The sequence below is a fragment of the Alligator mississippiensis genome, chromosome 2 (assembly GCF_030867095.1).
Source record: "Alligator mississippiensis isolate rAllMis1 chromosome 2, rAllMis1, whole genome shotgun sequence".
Classification (NCBI taxonomy): domain Eukaryota; kingdom Metazoa; phylum Chordata; order Crocodylia; family Alligatoridae; genus Alligator; species Alligator mississippiensis.
Window position 1 is genome coordinate 263,171,507 of NC_081825.1, and position 18,292 is coordinate 263,189,798.

General features: G+C 41.7%; 1 protein-coding gene across 2 annotated transcripts in view; it reads right to left on the reverse strand.

The window, feature by feature from the left end:
- Window positions 1-6: 6 nt before the first annotated feature.
- Window positions 7-18,292, reverse strand: part of SPTLC2 (serine palmitoyltransferase long chain base subunit 2) — a 152,574-nt gene continuing 134,288 nt past the window's right edge. For both annotated transcript variants that reach the window (XM_019478896.2, XM_014608284.3), the window contains exons 10-12: window positions 17,934-18,069; window positions 16,315-16,444; window positions 7-10,650 (exon numbers count right to left, since the gene is read on the reverse strand). In XM_019478896.2, the coding sequence (XP_019334441.1) occupies window positions 10,531-10,650; window positions 16,315-16,444; window positions 17,934-18,069 (386 nt within the window). In that variant the 3' untranslated portion in view covers window positions 7-10,530. The remainder of the gene's footprint in view (window positions 10,651-16,314; window positions 16,445-17,933; window positions 18,070-18,292) is intronic.

An 18,292-nucleotide genomic window follows, 5' to 3' on the forward strand; every position in this document is an offset into this window, starting at 1 on the left:
TCAAAGCATGTTACAACCATCCATTTATTTTCCTGTCCCTTAGGAAGTAGGTAAGGGGTATAACAATTCTGGAGTTGCTCAGGGTCTAGCCATTAATATACAAGAGACAGGGATTTTGGAGGGTGCTATCTTCTATTGGGCCAACTACATAGCTCGGATAAAGTTAGACACACTTCTGAATACAAAGTGCTCCTGGTCAGGTTCGGACAAAGAAGGTCTTGCATTCAAAAGCTTCTCTAACTTGATTCCAACTACACAGTGGGTACAATAAAAGATACCACAGTCCTAAGAAATACCTGCTGCATGCATAATTTCTGGACCATCACAGCTAAAGCATCACTCTTACACTACCAATTAGTACACAGCATGCTGTTTCCACAGCAGCTTTTCACATTGACAACAGCAACAGAATTCCTCCTCCTAAACACCAAGCTAAAGGAGAAGTTGCATTTTTTTATTACCAGCCCAGAACCTGTAACACCCAGCTGACCCATTCCAATTCCACCTGGAACAGGGTGGTGGTAACAAGCATGGCAGACTAGCCAAGTTATTATACTTTGACAAATAGAAGGAGAAAAAAAGGTTATACCACAGGGAAGAGGCTAAGATTACAGTAGAGTTTCCAGCTTCCATTCCTGTGATCATTTCTCTAGAGACCACACAGCACCTACAACTGCCCTGGCTGGGCTAGCAATGCTCAGTATCTCATACATATGGGTCACATTTGTATTTAAAAGTCATATGGGGCAAAGCCAACCTGCTCTTTGGATGCAGATTCTGCTTACAGGGTGGGTGCTCTGTCTGTCTACTGAGTTTATACCGCTCAGACACTTGCCTGCAAACCACCACCCAGGCAAATTAGCACTTACACTGGTTTAATCCAACCTACCAATTAGCTTTTCAAGGTGGGTACTCTGTAATATGCTAAAGCAGTCAGTTTGGGAGATGAAGTATTACTAAGCACTTTCCACCTTGTACTTGTCATCCAAGGATATGAAAATAGGGATGTGTCTTTTTTTATCATTACTAGAACTAACCAATGTTACCTCCAACCATAGGTCTGAGATGTGATATTATCACTATTTATCCATGCAGTGCTTGGTTCTTTGGGTAGATGTGATATTTATTAGATCAACTAAATAGTTGCAAAGAACAAATTTCCCAAGCTTTTGGGCACAAATGCCCTTCTTCAGGCATAGGGAAAGTCTGCTGGTGTTTGTGTCTACCTATGTCCTTAAACCAACATGGCTACAACCAACACCCCTCAGACACAAATGATATTTAAGCCAGAATAAAACCTTTAGGGCAAGGAGTGCCCAACTCATTCCTCCCACCCCCTGTTTAATTACAGCACAATTGTTTGATTCAGGGTAGATTGATTTAAATCAGCAAGCCAAAGCCTGATTTAAATAACTGATTTTTGTCAACTTTCCCCAGTGTAGTAGTTTTTTGTTTTTTTAAATACAGGTGTATTTCACTGGTTGATGCAACAATTAAAACATGTTAATTAACAACTAAACACAGCGTTTATAGTAGATTTGGTACATGTTTCTTAGGTACACACAACTTTCGATATAACAACATTTGGATCGTTAGAAATCCTACCTTTTAGTATGCTATAAAATGGTGAAATCTATCAATCATTCTTATGAGCAAAGTTAACCATTTTAGTGAATTAAGATGGCACCTTGAATTTATTAAACACATAAAACCAGCACTGCAAAACATGGTGCATATTTACAACTAATTCATTTATTAAACAGTATTAAAAGTAAACAGTGGTTAGTGAATTAAATCAATTGCTTCAAGTCACCCAGAGAAAAATATTCTAAAAATGCCTAGGTGAAAGTAATTTGAGTTTAAGCTCCTACTTGCCTAATTGTCTTTAAAATGAGACTGTCATTTTAATTTATTATTTTTACCTAGGCCGTTTTGAATTTTTCCTCACCTTCCTTTCAAATTTTTAGAACTCACAAATCTCATCTTCCCCACCCCCTTTTTACTCATAGTCTAAAGAGAAAAACAAGATCTGCTTTTTCAACTCCCAATCAATTTCTCATCTTTGAATGAATGAGGTTCAAATGTCTGTCTGCACCTGCAGAAGAAGCTACTGCTGGTAAAAGCTGGTTTAGCACTTCAACAAACTTTGGTTCCGTGTGCTTTGCCAATGACTTTCACCAGTTAAGCGTGTGATTTTCTTTAAAATATCCTTAGTAAACATGTACTACCCAAATCATTCACCTCTGGCCATGACATTTATGGTTGCCACAATTGATGGGTGATTAATAGATGTCCACATCATAGCAGCATTTTCCTCTTTGGCAGTTAGGCATCTATCTTGGTACTGTGTGTTAAGAATATTGACAAGAAAATGAGCTAAAATAAGTGCTTGATCCATCTGCTGCTTTACTGCCTTCAGTTTAACTTTGCTGTTGGGTATTTCTTGCTTTAAATGTTTCTTAGAATTCTATTTAAATTTCAAAAGCATCTGCAAACAGCAACCATTCTGTAATTTTCCATGGCTATGGAAATAGGTTCTAGTTTAAGTTTATTCAGCATATCTTTTACAATCCTTTTTAGTCCAATTTGACTACTCTCGCTATGATACTTCCATCAATTTTGTCATGATTTTCTTCACAAATGGTCATCAGAATAGGCCAGTTCTTATCAATAGCTCAAAGCAGTCAACCACTGAATTCCATTGTTCATCTTGGGGGAGAATTAGCTGGGGTCCCCCAGCTCTCTTCACTGAAGCTAAAGCAAACTGGTTGTTATTGGAAGTATGGTGCAATTTCAAAAAAAATTTCCTTTATTCCTGGACTTAAATCTTTAGCAAAGTTGCATCAAATGAGTATTGCACCCATAGAAGTTTCAGGTTTGCTTCATAATCTAAGTTTCTTCTCATCTTTACTATGTTTTCAGCATTAGGTTCCAACATCTGTGATGACTTTGCATCCAGTAGTACAGACCCTCCATTTCTTTCAGGGTCAAGCCTCTAACACATGGAATAGCAACACATTTTTAAAGCTTGACCTCACAAGTCAGATGTCATGTCCATCATCCCCCCCCTCCCTTCCCTTCTTATGTAGAGGAAAAAATCAGCCTTTAATTCCAGAGTTTTCAGTCGAGGCTCATTAATTCAACATTTTATATACATTTAAATAGATTATACTAAATTTATACCTTAGCTTATCTGTATCAAATTCAAATTTAATTTTCAGATGCTTTATTTTCTTAAAAGGAAAGCAAGTTAAATACAAACAGATCCAACATTAATTTAAAAAAAAAAAATCTTGATTTTTCCCCCCTAAATCACCAATTTTTTTTTTATCTACCCTGGTTTGACCTCTCCCCAGTCTTTTCCACTTTGTCTTCCTTTTTGCTTCAACAGCCCTTCCTTGCATCTGGATTTCCCTTAGAATAACTGGTTTGCAAATGTTCATCTTGTTTTCTTGCCTCCAAATGCTACTTTCCTTCCAGAACTCTTTTGCTTCCGATTGGATTTTTCTTTCCATTCAGTTGATCTTCATTTGTTCTTCTGTTTGACTACCCCTTTCTAGTCTTACATGCCTTGATTTCCCCACACCCCTAATAAACCCTCTCTTGGGATAGAAACAGATAAATTAGTCTCATCTGCCTACAGACACTCTGATCCAATTATGTGAAGTGTGTTACTTCTCTAAAGAGCATCAGCTGGAGTCATGATGCCTGCTGATACCAATCCCATCATTATAATAGCTTCTTTCCAACAGGAGCCTAGATTATTAATTATATTGGGCTGTGTCAGTATTAAGTGACAGAGCCCTGAACCTGGTTGAGGCACCACAAGAAACACCAATATGCAAAATACCATCACAGCTCCAGCTGCAAGGGAGTCCTCTCCCTCACTTCTTTGCTTCCTTCTCTACCCATCTCCTAGAATGAGTTGGAAATGTAGCAGATTATTCATGCCACAGACTAGCCCTGGCTCTCAAGTATCTATGAATTCACTGTGGATCACTGCTCTGTTGTGTTTAGTGACAAACATGTGAGAAGGTATATAATTGAATCCTACCCCCCCATAAGAAAAGGGGGATAATACTGAAATTTGGGGGTTTATCATCAAGGATCCCCTTTCCAAGTGTCAACATGCTAGTAGGTCCACATCTTGCTTCACCTGTTTGCTCAGATCATTTAGTCAGTCACACAACCACCAATTTGAGCATCCGCATTGAAAATGCAACCCCAGAAAGTTTTCAAAGTCTGAAACATCTGCCCTTTCATTGTACAAACAAACATTGAGCAGAAATGGACCTTTTGAGGGGAATATCCCACACTATGACAATGATGCCAATCAAGAGTCCCAAGGATGTGAAGGATCAAGGCGGCTTTTTGGAGGCTTCCCTGGCATCACTGTACTCTTGTACATCTCTTGTTCATGATGGACACTGTACTCTTGTCCATCAAAGAGACAGACAAGAGGTAGACTAGACTAGCAAAGGTTCCAGTTGCATGATTAATGGGAGGAACACTAGCCCGTCTACTTCTGAAGCAGTCAAACTACGCAGCCAAGTGCAGAGCTTGCTTTTGGATCTAGATGGAATATTACATGCCACAACTTCTGGTTGCCAAAGATATACCCATCTTCAGTTATGCACATCAGGAATCCATGGGCCATTTTTTGGGCACCCTTACCTGTACCCATGTCAAGGAGACTGACTGAAAGAAACTATGCAGCTCACTTGAAATGCTGCATACAGATCTAGGCAACAAAGGGCATGATGATCTATTCTGACCCACTGAAAAATACAGGGTATAGAATTTCATCTAGAAATTCCTGTACAAAACCCAAGAGTTTGTGCTTTCTGACTCATTAAACAGGGCCTAAATCTTGTCAACATTTTAAAGCGTGAACACACAACCAAGGCTTTTTCTTCTGAATTTTTTATTACACAGAACATAGAATGTACTTGAATGGATTTTTATTCCAAGCAGTTGTTTTTTTCTCCAGTGTTTTTACATGCATTGTTACCCTTTGTAAAGCCAATGTGCCATCCGCTTCTCCTCGCCTTCCCTGCCCACATGGCATCTAGATTCATGTTATTCTCAGTGTAAAAAAAATTAGATATCTGGCATAAAATATTTTGGGGGAGCCCATTTAAAAATTTCATTTAAAATGTTTTATCTACAAAAATCCAATATATATGTACATTACAGCAACACAGAGGCATAGGAACACAGTGCAATTTAAGACTACGAGCTATGACATGGTGGTAATTCTGATCAGGGGCTGTGGAAAAAAGTGGGCCACCATTAGCTTTGGGGCTATTTGCCTAAAGCCTCAGGGTCCATGGAAGTTATTCAGGTCTCTCTCAAACCTTTCTTAGCCAGTGATACCAACCAACTGGAGATGTATTTAGCTTAATACACCCCCACTAACGGATTACAGAAATACTGGCTGAACAGGGTGAGATTTGGCAAAACAGTTGATGTGGCAAAACAGTGTTTGTATGGAAAAGCAAGCATTTAATTTGACCCAGAGTTTCTCAGTATCCGTGTCAACCCCTGCCACATTGTTCAAAATGAAACACCTGGCTGTCCCCAGTGAGGAAATGAAGTTACCAGTTGCCACAGCTTCCCAAATGCTACATGTCAACCTTCTCTGCCTTCTAATAATTCTTCCTCTCTTCCAGCAGTACAGGGACTAATTGCCCACCCTTGCCAAGCAGAATTGCAGATGCAGAGCACTGCAGTGACTGCTTTTGGCCCTTGTGTATGGATGCCTCTTCTGTTTACTAAACAAACCTTGCTGACAACCATGGCTGCAGAGTGAGCCTGACCTTCCCACCCCCAAGAAAACAGCATTACATATTGCTTAATTAAGATAATATCTGCAGGTTAAAAGTCATGTATTCTTTAAGGTCAGTTTAATATTAATGCTTCATACCAAAAAGAATCACAGTTTAAGGCCTTTTTATAAATGTGTACTGTACAGTGCAGTCATCCCTCTACTGCCCAGCCCTTTTCTGGGACACAGATGAAACAAAACAGCTCTAACCTCAGGACAAATCTCTTTTTTTTTTAAAGAGAAATGAGATGTAGTATGTCCCTCATACAGATGCTATTCACATAAGCCAGACCAACAGACAAAGCCTTGAACAGGAACAGAGCTTGCAAGACTGGGTTCCTGCAGGCGTACAAGCCACCAGGTACCTCACAGGTTAAGATAGTTGGGGTGTGGGTAGGGAATGTAAAACAGAAAACACCTGACTGGTTTTCTCATCACGTGGTGGTCCATTTGTGGTTCCAGCTCTAGTACAGAGACAGCTACCGCTTCACCTGAGAAGGGGTTTTATGGGTGATGTACTGCTAAGCCCAATACTTAAAATGAAACAAAACTTAGTCTTTTATGCAGAGATGAAACATCTGGACTGTATAGGCCCAGCATGCCATTCCGTCACAAGATGTGCTCACCTATCCTGAAGGGGGTAGACAGAGGGAAGGGAGCACTTTTGTTTGGCTGGAACTGCAGGTGGTCTGGAGCAGGAAATGTTTTATTAAAGCATCCCTTTGAGCAGTGACAGCTGCACTCCTACCATCAAGAGCCTTGCTCCAATGCCTGTGGAAAAGCCTTCTGTAGAGTAGAAAATGAGAGTGATGGTAAGATCCATGCTTCCCTTTTTACTCATTGTTACCTGCTGTACCAAGAAGCCAGATTTTCCCTCATCTGAACACTAGGCTGCATTATTACTCTCAATGAAACTTTTTTTCCCCTTGCCTGATCTCTGGATGGAGATGCAATTATAAAAGCAGTATGGGTAGTATTTCTCCTTTTTAGGCAGAGAAGAGGCAAGAGAAGGATGGTAGTTTCCTTCCAGCAAAAAGATATGCCCTGCCTTCCCTTGATAACTGACCACACAAGCAACAAGGAAGTGTGCAGAAAGTGCTTTTGCCTCTACAGGGTATTTTGTCAAACCACAAGCCCTGAGCCACGAGCTCTGGCTGGAGCAAACCATGTTCAAGATCCACAGGGGGCTAGAAGAGGCCTCTAAAGATGCTCCTTAAGGAGGAAGAAGCATGCACATACTAGTGATAAAGAAACCAAAATTGTATTAAAATGGCACGTGTGCGCAGAGATCTTTTAGAAGTGCCTAAGTCTTGTAGAAAGAACTAAATTCCCTGGAATTTTGATCTATATTTTAGTAAAAGCTCAAGGGAACATCAGCACTGGCACCATATGCTATTTTAAAAGCCTTTGGCAAGCTCAGGAAAGCAACTTTCTTTTTCTCCTTCCCTCCTCTGTTAATTATCCAGATAGAGGTATTATTTCATACATGCATCTAAATTTAGTGATCAGTATAGAACAAGCCCCTCTGCATAAGGTCAACCCTCACCTGGTGGATTTTGTACATCTTTTTATATGGGCAGTGGGGGGAGGGGGATGGAAATCCTTTTCAACTACACCTGGCCAAAAAATTGGCAAGGCTCTCCTAAAGCAGCATTTCCCCTTTGTGGTAACTCACTAAGACAGCTTCTATCATTTACTTCTCTTGTAAGGTGTTGTTGCCAGCAAAAAAAAAAAAAAAAAGATGAATTTTACATTTGATGAAAATTTTGCAGCTGCTGAATAAGCAATCCCCCCTCTGCCACCTGTGTGATTTCTGAAGCTTCTCAGTAATCCAGAATTGAACAGGATCTTAGGAATGCATACAGTATTTAATGCAACAGCATGCCATGGCATAAAAGAAGTTATAGGCTCAAATTCAAAACGTCCACAGGTCACCCCAAGAATGTGCTGATAGAACCCCACTGGATACCAGCAAGGATTTCATTTTTTTAAAGAGCAGAAAATTTATTTAGAAATGCTGTAAAAAACGTGATTGAATCAATTATTAGAATTCTCATGGGTGGGTCCAAATAGGTACACAGAAAAAGAAAGATTCAATCAATATCTGTAGACTATAAGAAGCCTTGTACAATTGAGCATATCAATTTTAAAAGGTTCAATATCTTGATCACACACAGTAAAGTACAAATTTACTGTAGGCTGAAGAAACCTAAAATCCCAGCTTCCTTCTGATCCATACCCTGTGCTTTTGGACCTTAAAGGTGTCACTTGAGCAGGAATGAATGTTCTCATGTCTGGAGCTGAAATCAGGGAAGACTCATTCAGACACCTGCCACATTTAGGAAGAAAAAAACAAAAGAAAAAGAAAAAAAGCAACAGTTCTTATAAGACGACTTAAAAAGAGGCAGGGATAGCAAATACAACTGGACTACTTGTGGGTCTGGAATGTTATAAGTAGCTCTGCTTGAAAAGGCTTAATGGGCAGAGTGCAGGTGAAGGGGATCAAAATGGCAAAATAAACTCACGTAATTCCATGATCATGCTGTTCATGCCACAGCTGGAGAGAGAATTATTCCATAACTGTCATGACCACAGATGTGGAGCACAGACCTATTTGGTCATGTGTTGTGTTTATATGATCACTTCTAGCCAATAAAAAAAATCTATCTCCAGTGGACTAGATACACTAGAAAATAGTTACCTTTGAATATTTGAAAACCTTCATAATTTCAAATGTACATTTTTCTCATTTAAAGTAAATCAGCTGGAATGATTGTTTTGGGGTTTCTTGAGAACCTGCTTCTGAGTCTGAGTAATGCAGAACGGGCCAAGATCCATAAACATCTGAAAATGGGGGTCTTATGAAACAGAAGCTGATACTACTTTCATCCACAGCATTGTATCAGCAGTGACAGTTGAGTAGCTACAGTCAATGCTGAAAGTGTTCTCTTTGCAGCACCAGAAATCCAAGTTGTGTTCTGCTTTGGTTAGAAAAAAAAATAAGAATCTCATATCAAAGGGTCACTGCCCTTTGCACAAAGTATAACAACTCACCCACATTTAAAAGTGAAATCCCTCCCAATCTGTATTTTGTACTTCTAAATCCTGTTAAGTGCTTTAAGATGATTTTAGCTAAAAGTGATCTTAGAAAATATGCTGCAAGTCCCAGGCAACCAAATATGAACACTGTGCCAGAGTTAATCTTATGCTGTGCACTTATTTTTGGTGCCTTTTCAAGGATGCCTCAGGTCCATCACAAGAACTCCAAATGTAAAACCTACAATGAATTCAGGTAACTAAAACATTATGGTAGGTAACGAACAGGGCAGTCTAGATCTTCAGAGTAAAGCCGCCAAACACAGATCATTTGCTGCACTAATCTGAGTGATTCTGTAGCCTTCGGATGGAAAAAGAGTTTCAGAATGAATACAGTTGCATATACTGTACCCTCCAGAGATCTGCACACTCACATGGGCACCATCAGAAATGTTTCATTTACCTGATGAAAAGTGATCTATGATTTAGGATCCAGGCATCTACATCTTCTGCATAAAAGGTCTGTCAGAACTAAGCCTTCAATAGACAGATCTCATCGATATGATGGAAGCAGCACAAAGACATCAAAGGAAGGAGGAACAGGACAGTTACTCCAAATAAAAGCATCTCTTACAGGCAATTTATCATACTCTTATCAAGGGGATTTAGTCCCGATAGGAAATGGAAGCTTTGATATTTGAAGGGGGGAATGAGAGAGGGGCTTGTTTATTAGAATTTGAGATTGTAACCTTTATACCCATCATTTTTTCTCCATTCTGAGCTAAATTTGCTTGAACATAAGGATATGATAAACCAGGTTTTGGAAATGGACATGGGAAAGACCCATCCTATGCAAGGAAGATCCTCTACCATTCTCCCTACTGAGAACAGCTGGTATCGAAACAAAGAAATAGGAGTGTGGGACAGGGCTTAAGTCCTGGGAGGCATTCTGCTTACGGCTTATGGAAGTAGACAACATATTGAAACAATGGTCCTGTCAGTGACATGTTAGCAACACTTTAAAAACAAACAAACACACACATACCCCAGAAATGCTAAGTTCAAGTTTTAAACATCGGTAAATGTAAAAGGAAAAAAAAGCTTTGGTTGATTATCCGCCCAGTTAAACACATTTTTAAAAGTTAACAATCAATAGTTCCTCTAGGAGGTCTCTGCTGAGCAAACTGACTGGCCCATCACCCACTGGGAAGGTTAGATGCCTAGCAGCAAAAACAGAAGTGTGGCCACCACAGCGCTGTGCCACAGACGCTGGAGACATGTCAGCTGGCAGTCAAGAGGCTCATGGCGTATACAAAGAGTCTGTGCCAGCCACCAACTGCCAACAAGGGTCACTGCGATTTCACTGTGACAAATAAATTAAAAAAAAAAAAGCAACAAGAAAAAAAATGAAGCCAAGCACCTCTAGGGCCAGTCCCTGAAGAGACAGGAATCAAAGCTGTTGGTTTTTTTTCTCTCTCTCTCTTTTTTTTTTACTATTTACAAAATACCATTTAGAGCTGATGTGGCCACTTCAGTATTGTGAGGAAACATCCTTTTTAGCCTAAGCAGTCATAAATGTGTAGTTCAAGGACTGTGGCACATTTGTGGCCACAGAGCGTCCTGGGGGGGCACAGGGGGGTCCCTCCCCCAAGGCACATGGAGGGAATTCAGTCTTCTGTTTCTTCATAAGTAGTCTCATCAAATGGCCGGTCCAAGAGAGGCACCAGTCGGTGACGGGAATATTTCAGTTGCAAGAGGTCGCCAACTTCATTTATTTCCTTTAAAGCCTGAGAGAAGAGAGAGACCATGACATGAGCAAAAGAGATTTGTGACTCAAAACACCGCTAACAATATATCCACTTTTCTTTCCGACTCCCCAACATATCCCAAGGCAACAACACTACAGTCAAAGTGATCCTTTAGCTTTTCTGAGCAAGATGTCCATGCTAAAAGTCCTAGCTGTTTAGTCATGTGACAGAGGTTTGTGGCAGAGGTATGGAGGCCTCCAAAACATTCTCTCTGAAGAGATCAAGCCTCAGAGAAAGTGGTGTTGCTTAAAGGGGAACTGGATGGCAAGGGACATTGCTAATGAGCTACAAAGCCTTTCACTTCTAGGTTACCAGTCCAAAGCCTCACTAGCTCAGCAGGGATCATATGTTTACTAGACCCTATATAGGAGGAGTATGGCAAGTCCCAGTTTCATGCTTTGCATTAAATGGGGGTGTGGGGGTATATTTCTTTAGGGCAGAAGTCATCTCAAGTGTTTGCATACTGCCAAGCCCCAATCTCAAATGGATTCTGTACTGAGTAATGCTGCAGTGGTCCAGATCACTTTACACACCCTAAGTTTCTAAAACTTTGCAATGCTAGTTCTCAAATATTGGCAGGAAGTAAGGAAGAGCTCATAAGGTAGACCAAAAACTTAACTTAGTATTTGTCCCCAAAATCATGGCTTCTTAATCTTGTGATAAGAGTCCAACAATTTCTGAAGTTGTAGGGTTGACATTATGCACTTGTTTCTGCATGAATCTTTAGACTTTGTTTTTTAAACAATGCACCCACCATTCTTCATACAGTCCATTAACTCATTCTGTAAGATGAATTTTCAACTAGTAAAATGTTCTGGTCCAAATGACCTGCTCTTGAGAATGGTTCTAGCATAATGGTTAATACTCTTACATGCTTTTCCTCCCTGGATGAATAGTTCAAGTTTTCATTTCTTTCAAAAATGGCCCCTTATGCTTGTTATACCTGGCAGCAAAAGTCTCTCCACTCCAAAATCAGGGGGAAGCAAGAAGCCTAGAAGAAGCTGGACTTCACTGGAAGAGTGGGCATGTTTTACAGGGCTTTAAGTGAAGGCTCCACATGGAAACAATTTAAGGTTGAATTTCTGTGGCAAGAGTCCGTTAACTGTTATTCTTGAACTCAGATTTAGGATTTTATTAATTTAAAACAAAAAGAACCATGTGACTAGCTAAGACTACAAAGGAAATGGCATCGATGAACTCTGACTTCAGGAAAGTGTAATATATTTTTCATCACAGAAAAGAAAGCACCAGCCCACAGGGATGCAGGTTATGAGGGATTTCACTCTGATTCCAAGCCAAATAGTTTTGGAGGCAAGGAAGTTTTATTTACATAAAACAGTTAAAAACTGTAACAGAGAACTGCTGCCCATCATGTGGGTTTATTTAATAAGAACAAGGAAGCATTGCACATATCACCATTTATATGTAAAGCCTCCCTCCCCCACACTCCATCACTGGGTGAAATGCATTTAGGGAAGTGCCAGGATAATAGCACTAGCTAGGACCAGGCATCTATGGGTAGGCTGTCCAATTCCTCTTTCTAGCCTTGGCTCTGACAACCTCTCTCTTACCCTATCAGAATTTCAATTTTTCCTGGACACTTTTCCAGTGCTTCAGAGGTGGTCAGATATGATGGCCAGACATAACCACTGTTGGCTATGGGAAACCAAACCCCCTTATTACCTCAGGAAAGCCACAACAAGGGTTTGTCTACACAGGGAGTTATTCCTGATTATCTCCATGTGTTGATGCTCTTATATTCCAGAATCAGTAGAAGTATTTGGCATTCCAAAGCAGATTACACTCATTTTGAATGACAGCTTGCACATATGAAGTTAATCAGGAATGGTTAATTATCTTTAAATTCACACCCTACCTGAAGCCAGATTAATCTTCAGATATAGACAAGCCCTAAAACTAAATCACTTCATTTGGGAAAGGAAGTACTTCTGAAGTACAGTTCAGCGCACATCTGAAAAAGATGGTGACTACCAGAAAGGTACAGGAAAGACCTGTTTACTACAGAACCTAGAAAAAGTAAGTTTTCTTCTGAGTGCAAGGGTACAGTACCACTTGACAAAATAAGTAACCAGTTTTCACCCCAGCATCCTTCCTAAGTCAGTGGTGCTCAACCTACAGGCTGGACCGAGCCCCCAAAGTCACTAGATCTGGCCCATGGCATGGGCGGGAGAGGGGGGTGTGGAATCAGCAGCTCAGCCCAGTGTCCCCTTTACTACCCTGTGCCATACCACTGATTCCCTCCACAGTTCTCCCTGCCCTCTCCCTCCCATTATGGCAGACGCTGCTTATTTTTTCCTTCCCTTTCTCCCTCATTCTCCTAAGCCAGGCTTGTCCAACATATGGCCAGTGGGCCACCATGCGGCCCACCAAGCCGTTTTCTGAGGCCTGAGGTGCTGCGACAGGAAATGAAAGTAAACAGTTTACTTTTGTTCCCACCCCTTGTCCCTCCCCCAGCCCCTCAGTAGACTCCTAGTGACTGCTGAAGGGCTCAGGAAGGGACAAGGTTCCCACATGCACCGCGTCAGCTTGACATGGCCGACGCGGTGCGTGTGGGAAGAGGAGTAGCCGTGTGCTGCTCGGGACAGGATGAGCCCAGCCAGAGCAGCAGGGACTTAGCTGCACTTTCCCCCTACCTGCGCTGGTCAGTCCCAAGCGGCACACGGCTCTGCCACTGCCTCTGTTGGCTGGTGCCGACCCGGGCAGGTCTGTCCCATCTAGAGCAGCATGTAGCTGAAGCCAGATTCCCATGTGCTGCTGGGGACGGGAGGAGCCTGGCCAGGTCAGCACCAGCCAGCAGAAGTGGTGGCAGAGCCATGTGCTGCCCAGGGCTGACCGGCGCAGGTAAGGGGAACATGCAGCTCAGCTTCTGCCACTCCAGCCAGGCTTGTCCCATCCCGAGTGGCACACAGCTCCACCACCGCTTCTGCTGGCCAGTGAAGACCCGGCTGGGTTCCTCCCGTCCCCAGCAGTTCGCAAGAAGCTGGATTCAGCCACACGCTGCTCCAGATGGGACAGACCCGGCCGGGTCAGCACCAGCCAGGAAAAGTTGCATGCAGCTGAATCCTCTACTCTCATGAGATTTAGGAAAGCAAGAGGACACGAGAGTAACATGTAGGCAGAGACAGTGCAGGGCCTTGGAGCCATGTTAATAAGTGCGGACAACTGTGTTCCCACTCTGGTCAGTGACTAATTGTGGGTACATCTTCACTAGCTTCAAGCCACTCAAACCTGCTGCCAAAAAATAAGCCCTTCCTACCCACTTACACTTTACCTGCTCTGAACTGGAAATGAGGCAGTGAGGGCCCTTCTAGGGTGGTCCAAGGACAGTAGAAGCAGATCACACACACAGTGTGAGAGATGTTCCCAGAATGTCCTCACCACCACATTTCTTCTGAAAAGCAGGGATATCCTGAGGTTCATTTAATGTTTGTAAAATGCTTGGAGAGCCCCACATAGATGCACTGCATAGAAATGCAAAATATATTTTGACTTATTTGGTTGGCACCTTGGGCTGAGATTTTCAATGCTGAGTCCAAAGGCTGTCTTCCTTTAAAATGAATGGGATTTAGAAGGCTCCAAATCTTTTATGACAACTTTGTAACATGCCTATCTACCCCTTTTTTTTTTGTTGCAAATCTCAGCCATAGTTTGGAAGCTCAGCCAAAGAACGTAAGAGCATAAAAAGAGCCATGCTTGGTCAGCCCAATGGTCCATCTAGCTTAGTATCTTGTCCCGAACAGTGGCAGAGGTGGATGCTATAGAGCGAGAGTTTTGAACTGATTAGACCCATTTCATTGTCACTTCCTCCAACTTCATTGGTGTCAAATGTCACATGACATCACTTCCTGATGTGATACTGCTTCCTGTGAGGTCTTTGAATATGGCTTACCAGCCCACTGAGTGATAAAAAGTTCATGATCTGGCCCCACATTCAAAAAGGTTGGACATCCCTGTCCTAAGCAAATGCAGCTTAGCAGATGTAAGCTCTCTTCCCCTTTCCCTGGCCTGGGGTGCAGTCTGGTTGAAAGCACCTGGTCCTCCACTCTAAAAGGTTTAGCACCACTGGTCTACATTAAGGCAAAGGTGACTGCCAGACATGATACAGGAGTTTAGACCATTGGTGCTCAACTTTTCAGCCCAGCAGGATCAGTCTGCAGGCTGGATCCAGCATGGGGTCAGTCCACAGGTATGATCTGCCAGCATGATCCCTATTCTAGTGTGATCCAGTACATGAGGCCACATTAACCAACCCGCAGGGCTCCTCATGGTCCTGATGTATGGAAAAGCAGGAGTGGTGCTGCCACTGTTCCCCCACCATCAGATTTCCAGACCCCTGGGTAGTACCACAGGCTGTATGACAGCCCCAGGGGTTGCACTTGGCCTGTGGGCTGGAGGTCGAGCAGCAATGATACAGACTGACAGCGAGACTGTAGAGTTGCTTGCATGATAAAGCAAATAATTACATCTAAGCTTCTGCTATAAAAACTGCATGTCCCATGTATATGCACATATTGACTGTATTCCAGTCAATATCATTACAGGGGTGCACCACTCATGATTTAAGTGAGCTGCATAAGTTGCTCGTGTTCAAAGAGTCAGGTTTTCTAATCCTGCATAGATATGGCCTTGAGTGCCTTCTACCAATTCCCTGCTCTCCCAAAGAAAACAGGTTAGGGCCAGGTGTTGGGAAGGACCTCCTAAAAATTCTCCAGGCTTGATGCATGAAACTCCAGCAACACAGCATCCCCTAGTACCATGCTGATGTATTGACTTGAGCAGAGGATGGGGAAAAAAAGCTTTAATTTCTCCCTTTCATACATCTCCTAGAAGTCTTCCATCTAATCAGACTCAACTTCACTTGAGCTCTTATGGAAAAAATCATGAAATAATGTCATGGGCTGCAGAATAGGGAAAGATTTGATGTGGCCCAGGACCAGGTCACATGAATTAGGCCCGTTTCTTCTAAAGAGAGTACAAATGAGACAAACCACCTGAAATGAATTTAGTCAACAAAATAAACAGAGAAGCAATCCAAGCCTCCTCTCACTGTTTCCTACCAGCATGCATGTCTGAGATGGCAGAGCTCAATCACTAGCCAATAAGGCCTTTACACAACACAACAATCCTAACTCTAGCAGTGAAGTGATATGCCATAATCTGCATTGGCTCCTTAGCTGATTATCTAGTCAGTCTTCATCTCTAACATCTCTAACTTCTATTTCTTGTCATTTGTAAGAAGAGCTTTGAAAGGGGTCATGTTCCCCTTTGAAAGGGGTCATGTTCTTAACTACCCAAAATCTGCACAATTTTTGAATCATCTGAGAGATAAAAAGGGAGTGCCTTCAAGGAAAGGGATGGGCAGCCTGTTAGTTGGGTCACTGCAAGCTGTGCTGAGGAAAGCTCTAGTATATTTACCAAAGGAAGCCACCTTGCACTGTCCAGATGGGAACTTTTTCAAATCTGTCTACAATGCTATAAAAGCTTTTCATGTGCTAACAATGAACAAGCCTGGAAAAAAAAAAAAAAAAAAAAAAAAAAAAAAAAAAATCAATAGCCAAATGCTGTTCTGGGTTAGGGAAGGCAAAATACACGAACAAAAGGAAGACAAGATGAGACACTTACTGTATCAAGCATCTCTTTGGTATGAGCTGCAGACACGCAGAATCTGGCTCTGGATTCAATGATTGGGGTTGCAGGAAAACCCACAACCACAACACCTATATTCCGCTTCAGCATCTCACGTCCAAAAGCACTACAAAAGAAAACAATGGAGAATGTTTATAGTGGTACCAAAGACACACAGGCACAGCAGCAGTAAAGGTCTTTGTACACTAAGCCACGCAGGCCTTCAGTGAAGTTTGCCTGCAAGACTGCAGTTCTGAGTCTCTCCACTGCCTTCTAAAAGGTGGAATGCCTGCTCACAAAGGCCTCTTTTGTTCAGTCCCGAGGTGGTCTTCTTAGAAAGGTTTCGCTGTATTAAGTCCTAACAAAGCTGAAAGATTATATTTGGCAAGGGCTGGTCTTTTAGCAGACTGCTTCTAAGTGGATTTGTAACCCAAGTTTGAAAAGTCTCTTATAGAAAACAGGGACTTATGCTCAGGAGTTTTGACTATAAGAGGAATTCCCCCTGGCTGCCCACCCCCAAAGCAGAAGCAACTCCAGTTTCAAAAAGGATAATTTTCACCAGTTTAATTTAATTAAGATACATGGTGAAGTCACAGAGCCTACTCCAAAGTTAGCAAGGGTTTAGCATGGAACATGGGAATCAACATAGTAAACTTAAGCAGCGTTCTATCTAGTGCCTCTCCCAGGAGCTGCCAGTAGAAGATATCAGAGGAAGATGCACAAATCTCAGTAGATGAACAGCATCATCCCAAATCTCCATCTGTTAGGAGATTTATGTTAGGCTGATTGAGATTTGTGTTAGGCTGATTTATACCATTGCAAGCGCAAGGGTTTTATCCATCCATATGGGATGAAGAATCCTTTTTTGCAGTTATATTAAGCCCTTGGCCTCAAGACTTGGCAATAAGTTCCACAGATTTATTATACATTGTATAACATGTCTTTGCATTGGTTTTACATTTGATGCCCTTCACTTTTGTTGATTTCCCTTATTCTTGAAATGGAAAACATAAGATGGGTCTTGATGATCCACCTTCTCGGTACCATTATTTTGCATACCGCTCACATCCCCTTCTTCATCTACTATACTGTAAATAATTCCAGCAAGAGGCACTAAAAAGTGCAATCTGGGCCATTATAAACTGAAGGGTTACCATCTTGAGACCAAAGCTACTTCAGAAGCTAGTGACTTATCAAGTGTTTCTTAGGGGTGGAAGGGTGGGGGTAGAATCCCATTGTCTCAAGAAACATTCTGAAAAATTACTTGAGACACCTGATATTTTCACCAGATTCCAGGTCACCTCTTAAGTGCACACACCTCAGTCACAAATCTGAATCCCAAGGGCAATACAACATCAAATTTTACCTAGACTCTATTCATTTTTTACTTGCAAGTAAAAAAAAAAAAACCAACCCTTTAAAAAGTTAGCTTTCCAAAATGCTTCTTTCAAAACTGCAGACTGATCATTTAGAAAACATGGCAGCATTTACTAAGACTCAACAGTAGTCACAGAAGCTAAGGAAAGATAGCTTTGCCCCAACATGAAGTATGAGTCCCTGTATTCCAATATTCTCAAGTTTGTATGAAGTGGGAAATTCTCCCCTGCCAAACCTACCCAATTTTTGCTGGCATATACAACATCAAAGGTACAACAGGAGAATCTTCATTTCCATAGATAATGAAGCCCATCTTCTTCAGCTGCCTCCTGAAATACCTGGTGTTCTCTGCCAGCTGCTGAACACATTCCTTGCCTAAGACAACAAAATTAAAGGTAAAATAATTAACAAAATGGCCATGGATCACATATATCATTACTGTAGCACAACACCACATCCTTATTCTACCCATAGAATGAACACAGTTGGGCTAGTGTGGTATACACACATACTAATTGCAACATTTAAAAATTTAATTGCAACTGGCAGCGCTTTCTGATCCTCCTCTCTCATCGTTAATCTTGAACACAGCCCAAAT